At 39.4% G+C, this 14,957-nt stretch overlaps 1 protein-coding gene across 2 annotated transcripts in view; it reads left to right on the forward strand.

Annotated features, from left to right (window-relative positions):
- The window catches only part of LOC128701707 (innexin inx2), a 91,766-nt gene extending 81,374 nt beyond the window's left edge, over positions 1–10,392 (forward strand). Inside the window, exons 4-5 of one of the 2 annotated variants that reach the window (XR_011394729.1) lie at positions 1,747–8,390; positions 8,543–10,392. Coding sequence is in view for 1 of the 2 variants with exons in the window: in XM_070105067.1 (XP_069961168.1) it covers positions 1,747–1,944 (198 nt within the window). In the remaining variant the exon portion in view is untranslated. Of the gene's footprint in view, positions 1–1,746 lie in introns of both variants that reach the window. The other variant, XM_070105067.1, reaches the window with a different exon arrangement.
- The last annotated feature ends 4,565 nt before the right edge of the window (positions 10,393–14,957 follow it).

Raw genomic sequence — 14,957 nt, forward strand, 5'->3', positions numbered from 1 at the left:
GGGGAGGTGTGTGAGGCTGTTCGAGTGTGGGGGAGGTGTGCGAGGCTGTGCAAGTGTAGGGGAGGTGTGTGAGGCTGTTCGAGTGTGGGGGAGGTGTGCGAGGCTGTGCAAGTGTAGGGGAGGTCTGTGAGGCTGTTCGAGTGTGGGGGAGGTGTGCGAGGCTGTGCAAGTGTAGGGGAGGCGTTTGAGCTTGTGCAAGTGTGGGGGAGGTGCATGAGGCTGTCAGTAGAATAAAAGGGGGTACAGCAGCCGGGATTGATGGGATAAAGATAGAAATGTTAAAAGCAGGTGGAGATGTAATTTTGGAGTGGTTGGTGCTTTTATTTAATAAATGTATGGAAGAGGGTAAGGTACCTAGGGATTGGCAGAGAGCATGCATAGTTCCTCTGTATAAAGGCAAAGGGGGACATAGTGTAAAAATTATGGGGGAATAAGCCTGTTGAGTATACCTGGTGAAGTGTATGGTAGAGTTGTTATTATTGAAAGAATTAATTGTAAGACAGAGCAGGATAGCAGATGAACAAGGAGGCTTTAGGAAGGGTAGGGGGTGTGTAGACTAAGTAGTTAGATAATGTTAAGGAAGTTTTTGTTGCATTTATGGGCAAAAAAAAGGACAAAGAGGTTTTTGTGGCATTTATGTATTTGAAAAAGGCGTATGATAGGGTGAATAGGGGGGCAATGTGGCAGATGTTGCAAAAGTACAGTGCCTGCACCCTGAATGAGGGGTGGAGATGTGTTGTAGTTTTGAACTGTAGTATTGGCACACCTCTGGCAAGACAGTGATGATGAAGTGTTTCTTCTTTTTCTGGTTAGTGTGTAAAAAAATATAACTCGATTTAGGAAACTATTTAAATGAGAAAAATAAATTTAGATTTAAAAAGGGATTTGAGTTTTTTTTTTTACATTAGTTGGCACTAGGAAGTTGGTGGCACTAACAGCCTTGAACAGTAGTAGTGGACTAGTGATGGTGATGGTGGTGGTGATGGTAGTGGAGTCAGCTGTCTGATGACAATGTCAGCTGTTGCTGGTCTAACCTTCAGCCAGATCCTTCATTCTTGTCAAATTCACTTCCCTCGAGGCTATCTACCTCCCCTCATCTACCCTTCTCTGCTTGCTATCTACCCCCCTCTCATCTACCCTTCTCTGCTTGCTATCTACCCCCCTCTCATCTACCCTTCTCTGCTTGCTATCTACCTCCCCTCATCTACCCTTCTCTGCTTGCTATCTACCCCCCTCTCATCTACCCTTCTCTGCTTGCTATCTACCCCTCTGCTTGCTATCTATATCCCCCCCCCCCCATTTCCATCATATCTCCCCTTTCCTGATATCTTCATAATATTCAGTTGCCAGGTTATAGTTTGCACACTGCCATAACATGCTGGAGTGAGAGATGCAGGAAGTGTAAAATAAACCCAGATAAAAGCAGGGGCACTCTGGGCACAATAAGAGAACATTGTAAAGATACATGGACCAAGACTCTTCAACTGCCACCAGCAGATGTGGGAAATATTTTCACAGTGAAAGTAGAACAGGGCAGTACTTGATCATCTAGGCTGTGATAATGAGGCATGCAGGTTGCTACAAGCAACAACCTGTTTGATCAGACAGTAAGGAAGCCTAAGGTACAGGAACCCTCTAAAGTCTAAAGTAACCTCAGGTTAGGTAAATTAGAACAAATTAGGCCAGGCTCAGTTAGAATTGAAGATACATTTACTTAATTCATTAATCCTGTGATTGATCTTGCAGGTCCGTGGGCGCTGGGCAGGCAGACCAAACCTGGACCTGATAGCCAAGAAGTGTAACCTGGGCGACTGGTTCCTCATTTACCACCTCGGTCGCAACATGGAGCCCATGGTGTATGGAGAGTTCCTCAAGGAGTTCGCCAAGGAGCTGGAGAACTCAGTGTCGACACTTGAAAGAAAGCCTATGTTAGTGGGGAGTTAGACTGAAGGTGTGGTGTGTATTTTTGTCTAACTCATAAAATTGTAATAGTCGTGTGTCGCATAGCGACAGGGATGCATTCTAAGGAATGTGTTGTTGGGCGATTTTGTCATTGTGTGAACATCACGAGTATTTACACACCCCTATATGGTACAGCCTACTACACACCTAGGCTAGATGGTGCAGCCTACTACACACCTAGGCTAGATAATATAGCCTACTACACACCTAGGCTAGATGGTGTAGCCTACTACACACTTAGGCTAGATGGTATAGCCTACTACATACCTAGGCTAGATGGTATAGCCTACTACACAGTTAGGCTAGATGGTATAGCCTACTACATACCTAGGCTACATGTACAGTGTGTTACTGTACTGAATTCTATGGACATTTTTTTTTCATCATAGATTTGCTTGTACTGACAAGATGAATGAGGCTGCTGCCAGCGTAACTCCCCATACTGTTTTACAGCAAACATTTTTTTTTTATAAGTAGAAAAAGTAGACTAGAATAATGAAAAGTATGTATTAAATATTTGTTTATACTTGTTTATTATCATTAGCAAGTATTATGTACTGTACGTAATTGTATGTGCTATACTTTCATATGGATGGCAGCTTATGGGACCACAGTTGTATATACAGTCCATCATTGATTGAAATGTTATGCTGCACATGACTGTAACACTATTGCACACAAATTGCAGAACGGATGGGGGCGAGTGAGGTTCAGGACTTGCCGTGGGTCAAGTCGCACCCACCCCGTACACCCACTGTACTTTCTATCATTATTCTAGAATGTACTTTTTCTACTTGTAAAAAGAAAGTTTGCTGTAAAACAGTATGGGGTGTTAGGCCGGCAGCAGCCTCGTGCATCACTTGTTTACCACATAGCTTGACGGCATCATTTTCCTTTGTGCTTGGTTTAATCTCATGTTTTGTTCATCGTGGCCTCTTAGGTTTGTAGCCTAGGGGCAATAAGCTATATCATACAGCCTAGAGTAGACTATACCATCTACCTAGGAGCAACAGGCTATACCATACAGCCTATGCTATGCTATCTACCTAGGGGCAATAGGCTATACCTTACAGCTTAGGTATGTAGGTTATACCATCTACCTAGGAGCAACAGGCTATACCATACAGCCTAGGTGTGTAGTAGGCTATACCATTTAGGTTTGTGTAAGTACACTGACTTTCGCACAATAATAAAATTGCCTAACGATACTCTATATTGTCACTAGCACTGACCTTGGACATCCCATTCTCTCACAAGATGCCAACTAACTTTACCTTGGCTAGCTGCAAGTTAGCAGTCTGCTAATTATGCTAATTTCTCCACACATTAATTTAAATTTCTGTAAATTTTGAGTCCCTATATAAGAAAAAAATCAAGAACCATTCTCTACAAATTTACCTTAGTCTGGCAGTATTTAAGAACATAAGAAAGAAGGAACACTGCAGCAGGCCTACTGGCCCATGCGAGGCAGGTCCAATTCTCCCACCGGCTTAAGCCAATACCTTAACCGTGTTACAATGACTCGTGAACTCAGATTGTGGACAGCATTGATTCTCTGAGCATTTAAAAGCAATAAAATGGTATTTATGTTATGCTGAATTTATTCACTTCAAATTTTTAGCATATTCAGGAAATTGTTGCATTTTACAGTAATGTGAAATTCAGTGTGTGCGGGCGCTTGTGTATGTGTACTCACCTAGTTATGGTTGCAAGGGTTGTTGAGTCATAGCTCCTGGTATGTGTGTGCTTGTGTGTACTCTCCTAATTGTGGTTGCAGGGATTGTGTGCACGTATGTGTGTGTGTGTACTCGCCTAGTTGTACTCGCCTAGTTGTACTCGCCTAGTTGTTCTCGCCTAGTTGTTCTCGCCTAGTTGTACTCGCCTAGTTGTACTCGCCTAGTTGTACTCGCTTAGTTGTACTCGCCTAGTTGTACTCGCCTAGTTGTACTCACCTAGTTGAGGTTGCAGGGGTTGAGTCCAAGCTCCTGGCCCTGCCTCTTCACTGATCGCTACTAGGTCACTCTCCCTGAACCATGAGCTTTATCATAACTCTGCTTAAAGCTATGTATGGATCCTGCCTCCACTACATCGCTTCCCAAACTATTCCACTTGCTGACTACTCTGTGGCTGAAGAAATACTTCCTAACATCCCTGTGATTCATCTGTGTCTTCAACTTCCAACTGTGTCCCCTTGTTACTGTGTCCAATCTCTGGAACATCCTGTCTTTGTCCACCTTGTCAATTCCTCTCATTATTTTGTATGTCGTTATCATGTCCCCCCTATCTCTCCTGTCCTTCAGTGTCGTCAGGTTGATTTCCCTTAACCTCTCCTTGTAGGACATACCTCTTAGCTCTGGGACTAGTCTTGTTGCAAACCTTTGCACTTTCTCTAGTTTCTTTACGTGCTTGGCTAGGTGTGGGTTCCAAACTGGTGCCGCATACTCCAATATGGGCCTAACGTACACGGTGTACAGGGTCCTGAATGATTCCTTATTAAGATGTAAGATGTCGGAATGCTGTTCTGAGGTTTGTGTGTGTGTGTGTGTGTGTGTGTGTGTGTGTGTGTGTGTGTGTGTGTGTGTGTGTGTGTGTGTGTGTGTGTGTGTGTGTGCGTGCATGCCTACTTGTGTGCACGTTTATTTTCTTCACAATATGTGACTTTGACACACGAGAGTCCAAGGATAACATTTAGTCGCAATACAATATTTAAGTTGATCTGTAGTGATACTGTATTGGTACCTGTATACAGGTAATATTCATATATTATCTGAAGTGCGATTACATTACCACAGGTAATTACCTGTGGTAATTACCACAGTATACCACAGTGGTAATTACCACAGTATACCACAGTGGTAATTACCACAGTATACCACAGTGGTAATTACCACAGTATACCACAGTGGTAATTACCACAGTATACCACAGTGGTAATTACCACAGTATACCACAGTGGTAATTACCACAGTATACCACAGTGGTAATTACCACAGTATACCACAGTGGTAATTACCACAGTATACCACAGTGGTAATTACCACAGTATACCACAGTGGTAATTACCACAGTATACCACAGTGGTAATTACCACAGTATACCACAGTGGTAATTACCACAGTATACCACAGTGGTAATCACCACAGTATGTTACAGGTAATTCTTGTTATATAATTTTTCAATGAACTCTCAGTTTGTACATTGATACATTTTGATAATTGCAAGTATTTTGCTAAATAGTTTATGCAGTGTCATACATATGTATGATGTATGTAGATGTATGTTTGACTGGAACAAGTTACTTTACTGCCACTCAGTCTGTGATTGAAGGTCCCATGTGGGATAGTAAATGAGAGGTAGTTTGGTAGATAGTAACCACTCAGGGTAGTTCTACCCTCCTGTCGTATGAATGTGTAGTGGAAGCTTGTTAAAAGTTTTGCACTCTGGCAGTTGGTTAGCAACCACTAGGGAGGTACCATCTTAGATGAGTGCAAAATGGAAGCCTGTTAAAAGTTTTGCACTCTGACAGGGTCACTGACCTTGTCTTTGTCTCATAAACACTTAAAATGGCAGGTTTCTCTTACAAACTTCTACTAATACTCAATATATACCACCTTCCAGTGTTTTTTTTTCTTTTTTGGACTATTTGGGAGGCCTGGTCTGAGACCAGGCCTCCCAAATACACACTGTAGTCAAAAGTCAAGGCCTGGCCTGAGACCAGGCCTTGAACACTGAATCTCCAAACAAATACGAATGCATTCTCACTTGCATTTGTTAGAATTAAGAATCGGTATTGTACCATGCTAAGTAAGTATGATTGCGCTCTCTTATAGTTTGTAGAAAATCATGGTGGATAGTATTGTGCCATGAGATAGTCAACTACAGGTGCTCCTCGCTGTACGATGGTTCACGGTGGTGCGATAGTGATGCACATTCAATACTGCACATTTATTGATAGGATAAACTTGTATTCATTTATTAATTTTTTGTATATTTACTTAGTGACATTTATTTATTTATATTCATATTCGACTAGTGATGTTTTCAACTTTCGATGGATTCTTAAGAACTTGACCCCATTGTAAGTTAAGGAGTGCCTGTAGTGTAGTGTTTCTCAGCTACTGTCCTACACTACCCACCTACTGGCATTCACCAAAGGAACAATGGAAGTACAATAAGTCATCAACTCGCAAAACCATTGAGAATTGTCTCTATTGTGTACAATAAATCATTTTTGTGTATAATATTATGCACAATACTGGAGGTCCCCATTGTGTTCATAAGTTGAAGACTTAATGTAATGTGACTATTATGCATGGGGTCCCCAGTGTGTTTGTAAGTTGAGGACTTTTTGTATACACAGCCCACATGTAGGAGAAAGAAACTAAGTTTCAGTCCAACTTGAACTATTAATTAGCCGTGTGGCTAGTTAATGGTCCCCGTTGAACCGAAACGTTCTCCTCTGTGCGGGTTATTTGTGTATTGTTCCAGTCACGGCATTGTGACTTTGTATTTAGGGACGGGGAAGGGATAGACCTTGCCCTTCTGGATCTAGCAAAGTAAATTTAAGTTACATATTTATAAGCATTTAGAAAGACAGATTCCCATCATGATAGACATCAGTTATAATTGTTATAGTTATTATAATTGTTATAATTGTACCCATTACTCATTTTAAATTGGTGAAGTTAGAGAATATTTCACTTTTCCTCTTTAACAAACAAGTGTTTATTTCTTCGCATCGACTGAATGAGCCTTAAATCCTTCAACAAAAACAATGGAAATTTTTTTTTTATTTCTCAAAAATTTTAATACAAAATACTGGAACAGCTTTGAAGAAAAACAAATCCGGTGTTTCCTCCCTCAGTGTATTACTTCTCAGAGGCCGTGGGTCACCCACACCTGCACCTGGTGTGGACCCTGTTTATAAAGTCTTTCACTAATTATACGAGGCCAATAATTAAGAGGTTAGAGAATTGTTAAAATTCTAAAGTCATGTTTTCTTGCATTTAGACAATTGACAAAATTCTAAAGTGACATTTTATCACATTTAGATAATTGACAAAAATCTAGAGTAACATTTCCTCGCATTTAGATTATGAATGCTTTTCCATAACCCCCATGCGATTGTTTAGTGTTTTACCATGAGTGTAGTAATTAAGTTGATCTTTAAACTGAACACAAGCTAGAACACTGAAGCAGTGTAGTAAAATTGCAATTTATGGAAATAACTCGTAAAATCGCAATAACATGATTACAAACAAGCCAAGGAACGGGTGGAGTTTGAAGGCATGGCCTGCGAGTCCTGAAATCCAGGCCTTTAGTTTTACGGCTTGCCATTGGTTCAAACCCCCCCACAAGTTCTGTGGTTTGAACACACTGACAGCTGCTAAGGCTCCTGTCATAATCTCGGAAAATTCAATGTTTACTCTGTCACTGATGATGGTTCCAAGTCATAATGAAATACAGTAAGTCCTGTACTTACAAACACATTAAGGTCCTCCTGAATTGTGTATAATGTTCATAATACAGGAAGTCTTCAACTTAGGAACATGTTGGAGACTGTCTTGTGTACAGTGGACCCCCGGTTAACGATATTTTTTCATTCCAGAAGTATGTTCAGGTGCCAGTACTGACCGAATTTGTTCCCATAAGGAATATTGTGAAGTAGATTAGTCCATTTCAGACCCCCAAACATACACGTACAAACGCACTTACATAAATACACTTACATAATTGGTCGCATTGGGAGGTGATCGTTATGCGGGGGTCCACTGTATAATGATATAACAATATTATGCACAATGATACACACAATTCCGAAGATTTTCAACATGTTTATAATAATGTGCTGATTTTTTTTTTAGCAGGATGAGTTGGAGGATGAGTTGGGAACGTTGATGATAATGATTATTAATGGTAGTAAATAACCCACATAGACAAGAAAACGACAAAAATAGTCTTCTGAGGAACAAGTCATAGTACCGTTGCTGGGACAGTTCAGATTTAAATTTTTATTTTTGTGATACAAGTATAATATAGTTTACATTTAATAAAAGATTGTTAAGCACAAAAAATCAGGAACATGAAGTGTATTTCAAGGAAGATGTCCTCTTCAGCAGGTCTACTGAAGAGGACCCAAAAGGTCAAAATTTGTGGGTTATTTCTTCTCATTATACATTGATACATCAATATTAATGATGTCTGACCCTGCCTTCAAGGCTGTGCCAATACTAGTGCCTTAAGTTAACACACACACACTCCCAGACACACTTTATATTGCATTTATCCAGAAGTTTGTAGTGTTGAATGTTAGAGATCATGATACAGCAGGGGTCAGTGTCTCCTGCAGTGGTGTGATCAGTATCACTAAGTCTTATAGTACTGTATTGCTGAGTTAGCGACATGATCAGTATTGCTCATTTGTCAAGGTTAATTATTTAAGTACAGGAGGACCCCATTTGTCGAGGTTAATTATTTAAGTACAGGAGGACCCCATTTGTCGAGGTTAATTATTTAAGTACAGGAGGACCCCATTTGTCGAGGTTAATTATTTAAGTACAGGAGGACCCCATTTGTCGAGGTTAATTATTTAAGTACAGGAGGACCCCATTTCTCCAGCAGGTTGTTGACTACTGCTGTCGAGCAAAACATGACCTTTTTTCACTTTCAAATTCATATAAAAGTCTGATAACATATTTACACTATAAAGAACGAAGATAATACTGTGACTGGAACAATACACAAATAACCCACATAATAGGAGAAAGGAACTTGTGATGTTTTGGTACAACTTGGACCATTTACAAGTCACACTAACACGAGATTGAGGAGTCAGTATGTATAGGTGAGGGTGACAGGGAAGGGACCAAGAGATAGAAAAAGTAGTGGTGGCAGTAGTAATGCTGGTAGAAGCTTGCACTACCAGCATTACCACTACAGTGGAACCTCAGTACTTGAACAACTCTCTACTCAAACAAAGCTTAGCACTCGACCAAACAAACACAACATACCAGAACTTCTCTGTAAACCATTTCGTGTTTCTTCACATTTTTTGGTTATTTTTTATATTTGTTTAACTCTTAAGCTGTCCAAACATAGATCTACGTTCACATGCGTAGTGCTCCAAAAGTAGATCTTCATTTTTTACATATTTTCAGATATAACAAAAAAAAAAAAAAGATCAGAGTTTTTTACACGCTTTCAAATATGTATATATATATATATAAAAATTACGTTTTTTTACATATGTACTTTCAAATGTTGAAAAAAATGTAGATCTACGTTTGGACAGTTTAAGGGTTAAGTAAGTCACTATGGGGCCTACAAAGATTAATGATAACAGTCAACCGAAAAGAAAATTGGTTGGGAAGAACTTGTTCAATACTCGAACGGATTGCCACTCGAACAGCCTTCTGGAATGAATTAAGTTGAGTACAGAGGTTCCACTGTACAAGCATTACCACTACCACCACCACTATTTCTCTCTCTTGGCACTATCCCTGTCCCCCTCGTCTGTATATACAGTCTCCCTCTCATGTGTTACTAATAGTGAAATATTGGTTATAATTGTGATTTTTAAAGAAGTGGACCAGTAAGCCAGTGGAAGGCCTTGGTCAGATGACCAAAAGGTCCAGCTGTGGGTCATCACATGACTAAGATCCTATCATACCTCTTATCTTTCTCTCTATCTCTCTATCTCTTTTTGGGTTATTTGTGTAATGTTTACACCATCATATATTAAGTCAGCAATAGAACTAGGCCTAAAAAAGAATACATATACAGTACACACATTACTTACCTTAAAATATTTTCATCCTTAGCTTATAGTGTAGAAACATTGGACGTGTTTCTTTGCACCTGTTGTCTATGTTCCCCATCAGTAAAATGGGTACCAGGGTGTTAGTCGACTGGTGTAGGTCGCATCCTGGGTGTTAGTCGACTGGTGTGGGTCGCATCCTGGGTGTTAGTCGACTGGTGTGGGTCGCATCCTGGGTGTTAGTGGACTGGTGTGGGTCGCATCCTGGGTATTAGTCGACTGGTGTGGGTCGCATCCTGGGTGTTAGTCGACTGGTGTGGGTCGCATCCTGGGTGTTAGTCGACTGGTGTGGGTCGCATCCTGGGACACTGACCTAAGGAGGCCTGGTCACAGACCGGGCCGCGGGGGCGTTGACCCCCAGAACTCTCTCCAGATAAACTCTCCAGATAGTGAGTGATGAATATATTTATTGTAGGAAGTCTGAATAAATGACAACTGACTATAATTGAAAACCACTTCATTAGCAGAATGCTGTACAGCAAAGTGTTGTAAAGTGGGGCCCTCCTGTATTGTGGAAGTTACTATTATTTTAGTATAAGAGGAGAACTAGAGGTCTCTTAAGTATCCTTACTCTTATAAAATCTACATTTATGACAATAAATTATGCCATATTTTTTGCATTAATTTTTTTAATCCTATGCATGTGTAATAACTTATTTGTAGTTACAGCATCCGAGCTATGATCATGGTGGGGATGTTTGCATTTTTTTGAACTGTAGTATCGGCACCCTTCTGGCAAGACAGTGGTGGAGTGAGTGATGGTTAGTGTTTCTTCTTTCCTAGCTTGCCTTGCCTTGGTGGGAGATGGCCGGTGTGTTTGAGAAAAACAAAATTATTTTTTTACAAATTTTCAATGATTGTATCACTATATCGTCTCTTAATTCGTTGCAGCATTCATCCATTGTTTACGAAGATAATTAACATATCTTTGGCTTCACTTTCTCTTCGATGTACAACCGTATCTGCTTGTCCCTGTTGCAGGTACAGTATCAAGACATCTTGATCTTGTCTCAAGTCCTCGTATGACCCTGTTTGTGGTTATGTAATTATGGGGTTATGTAGCTATGCAGTTTTTATGTAGTTATGTGGTTGTATTATGTAGTTATGGGGTTATGTGGTTGTATTGTGTAGTTATGGGGTTAGGTGGTTAACATGTCTCTTCTTTTGTAGGCAGTTTGACAGTTTTCGGACTTTCCTCGCAACTTGTGTATTGCCTCGTAACTTACATTATTTCCTCAAAACTATTATATTCTCCATGGGGAAGTGGAACAGAATTCTTCCTCCATAAGCCATGTGTGTTGTAAGAGGCGACTAGAATGCCAGGAGCAAGGTGTTAATAACCCTTTTTCCTGTATACATTACTAAACTTAAAAATTAAAGAGAGACTTTTGTTTTTCTTTTCGGGTCACCCTGCCTTGGTGGGATGCAGCTGGTTTGTTGGAAGAACTACTACTATTGTATGTTTCCTCACATCTGTTTCCTTATAACTCGTAACATTTTTTATGTACCTTCTGTAACTTGTCAATGTTTTTCAGGTAATGTTTTCAGGTAATGTTTTCAGGTAATGTTTTTCAGGTAATGTTTTTCAGGTAATGTTTTTCAGGTAATGTTTTTCAGGTAATGTTTTTCAGGTAATGTTTTTCAGGTAAATGACACTAAAACTGCTGCATATTCCAATTTTGGATGAACATATGTTGTAAATGACCTCTTTGCTGTTTCTCCATTCTTGTATTATGTGCTCTCTGAAAAGGACAAAATAAATATTTTGTATACGGTGGACCCCCGGATAACGATATTATTTCAATCCAGAAGTCTGTTTGGGTGCCGTTATGGACCGAATTTGTTCCCATAAGAGATATTGTGAATTAGATTAGTCCGTTTCAGACCCCCACAAATACACCTACAAAAGCACTTACAAAAATACACTTACATAATTGGTCGAGTTGGGAGCTGATCGTTATGCGGGGGTCCACTGTATTTTGCTTTTTCATGTAATTTTATACTGCTGATGTTTTCATTAATAGCTAAAATGAAAATTTCATGTTTCATATTATTTGACTTGTATTATTAGCTTATATATGTAAATAGGATGTAACAGCTACACCTCTCATTGTGCTTGTTGGAGAGAGTTGATTAGCTGTATACACTGCAGATTACCTGCTCGCTTGTTTTGCGGTTCATGTCAGGCTCGTGCTGGTACCCAACCTGATGTTGGATCTGCAGGCCCTACGTCCCTCTCTTTCTCTCTCTCTCCTCGTTGAGGAAACTTCTCTCTGTTCTGTTCTGTTTTGTTTGGGAGAATGCTGTTCTCAGTTCAAGTTATCTATACTGTTTTGGTTAATGTCTTTGTTGGTGAGCCAGGACATATCTCATAACTATGTGCAACTCTGTTCAAAGCATTATTTAGACTTAGTGATATTTGATGTTTTCAGAAGTTGTGTGTCGTGGAGATGCACTAGATCTCTGGTCTCTAGTTCAACTCTCGACTTACTTTGTTTTGACATTTGCACATTGTTGTATTCAGGAAACTGGAATTGCTGAACTCATTTTCAGTAATAAGGGAGTTTTATGTCCTTGGTGTAGGATTTGTTGAAGGTCCACAGTTAGGGTCGTTTTTGGTCTCCATAATTCCTTGCCTGACGCTGTGCTGTTATCTGCTGCTTCCAGTATTATTGCTGTTTGGTGAATGTGTCATCACATTGTTCAAGCAGGCTGTTTCATTGCCTTGATGGTCTAGAAGTTAGCTTATTTAGGGACTTGTTGTAAGTCACGTAAGTCTAAGTTGAGTCAATCTGAGCACATACCGAGCACTAACACATAAACAATATTACTCTTGTATTTGAGTAAATCTCATCATAGCAATGTACCAGACAGTACATATTAATAGTACAGTCTTATTAACCCCTTGACTGTCACAACCCCAAATCCTGAGGTGTCGCAAAATATAAAAAAAAAAAAAACTATTTTTTTTCTTATGAAATGATAGAGAATCTTTTCCAGATTGTAATGACACCAAAAGAACGAAATTTGATGGGAAATTGACGGAATTATGCTCTCGCGAAGTTAGCGACCGCGGCGATATTTACGAATCGGCGATTTCACCCACTTTGAGCCCTATTTTCGGCTAATTCCATTGTTCCAGTTGACCAAACTCATAGCTATTTCTTTAGAACCCCATTTTTTCTATCAATTGAGTACAAGAAACTGCCCATTTACCGATTTCAACTACCCAATAACGTGGTCAGAAATTTGCAATTTGGCCAATTTTGCGAAAATTAAAAAATATGACAATTTCAAAATAAGGTCCAGAATGAACAATGCAGACATTCCTGGCTCTAAAATAACATTTTCTTTGTTCATCAGTCATGTCTCCAGGCCCCTCTGATATTACTCTTGCTTTCTATTTTGAATTTTTATTCAAACAAAAAATAGAAGATTTACTGTTAAGCAGACTACTGCAATACTGTAATAATTGTATAAATAATGTCAACCCATTCATGACTGCATATTAGTATGGCTGCTTGGACATTTATTGGACAATGACATCATTTATTTACTTTTGAACATCGGCAAAAATCAAACGTCTCCCTAATTTGAGCTCCATTTCTAGGTTCTTTTTATAGTAAAACCAATCAAAATCACCTCTATTTCTATAATATGTTTTCCATTCTATCAAATGAGACCAAGAAAACGAGAATAAAACCATAAATACTATACGAAAATAGACCACCATTCGGCATTTTCATTAAAAAAAAAAAAAACTGAGTTTTTTTTCTCATTATGCACTGTGTGCTGCAGGATTTTTTTATATGGTGCACACTGATCACACAGACCCATTCTCTCACATGTGGGCCTACCCGCTTTCTCCTGCTTGATTTGAAGCCTCTAGAATTTGAGTATATATACGTCAAAAACGGTGGCTCGTAAGACGTATATATACGACCGAAACAGTCAAAGGGTTAAACGTGCACATAGTACCATATGATTATATGTACAGAATAACTATGATATATAAGTATAACAAGTTATCCTCCAAGAGTTGTGTACAAATTCAAATAAAAGTTTATTGCTCGGCACATTGTACAATGTGTGATTTACATGTTAAGAAATATTGTTATATACAAAGAAAGCCACTAAGTAAGCAAGTTTATTCAGGTATACACAATACAGTTACATAGATTATCATGCATAGCAGCGTATGTGTAGAGAACCTGGGATAACTTAAAAAAAAAGTCAGTGACTTATTTCCGTTGGGGTCCTTTTAATACCTTATTATTGTACAATCTAGGAGATGATGATATACTATAAATGATATATATTAGGAATAAGGTAAATAAGAGTTATTTACATCTACATGTTTGTTAGGTAATAAAATAAAAAATTCTCCTGCCTTTGTGCCACAACATTCATTAGGTACCTTCTTGAACTGGTTCATGCTATGACTGGCTTTGACATGTGCAGGCAGTCTGTTCCATTCCTTTATTGCCATACAGTAGATGTTGTTTGAAGCCTGGCCACTGACTGTGGGTACTACAAAGTTGTGCTCTCTCCCCCTAGTACTATGATTGCTTTGGTTCCCAACCTTGACAAGATTGACAGCAAGATATTCTGGACACTGTTTGTGAGCAATTTTATGAACATGATTTAGCTTCAGTTGTTTTACTCTGTCTTCAACATTCAGTATATCCAACTGCTGTAATTCATCCTGGCCTACATGTTCTCTTGGTCCCAGCCCCAGGATGAATCTTACGATTTTGTTCTGGGTGATTTGCAGTCTATCTTTGTTTTTTTTGTCAAGGCAGAGTACCAGGAAGAGCAAGCGTAGTCCATATGACATTGTATAAGGGCTAGACATAGGGTCCTGCAAGCCTCAGTAGGTAGACACTGTGCTTGTCTGTAGAGGAACTTCAGTCTGGCATTCGCTTTCTTTCCTACACTGTTCTCTATCAGTTCTCCTGACATGCATGGGTCAGAGGGGATTCCCAGATATTTTACTGAGGAAACTGAAGTGATGGGTTCCCCATTACACTGGACATTAAAATTATTTACCCTTCTTGGTTTGTTTTGTGCCAAAGAGTACGGCTTCCATTTTCCCGAGGTGTAACAATAGTTTGTTGTCTACTAACATTTGCTGCAGGACTCCAGTTCTAGTGTTAATACATAAGCTATATCTTGTGGA

The sequence above is a fragment of the Cherax quadricarinatus genome, chromosome 96 (assembly GCF_038502225.1).
Source record: "Cherax quadricarinatus isolate ZL_2023a chromosome 96, ASM3850222v1, whole genome shotgun sequence".
In the NCBI taxonomy this organism is placed as follows: domain Eukaryota; kingdom Metazoa; phylum Arthropoda; class Malacostraca; order Decapoda; family Parastacidae; genus Cherax; species Cherax quadricarinatus.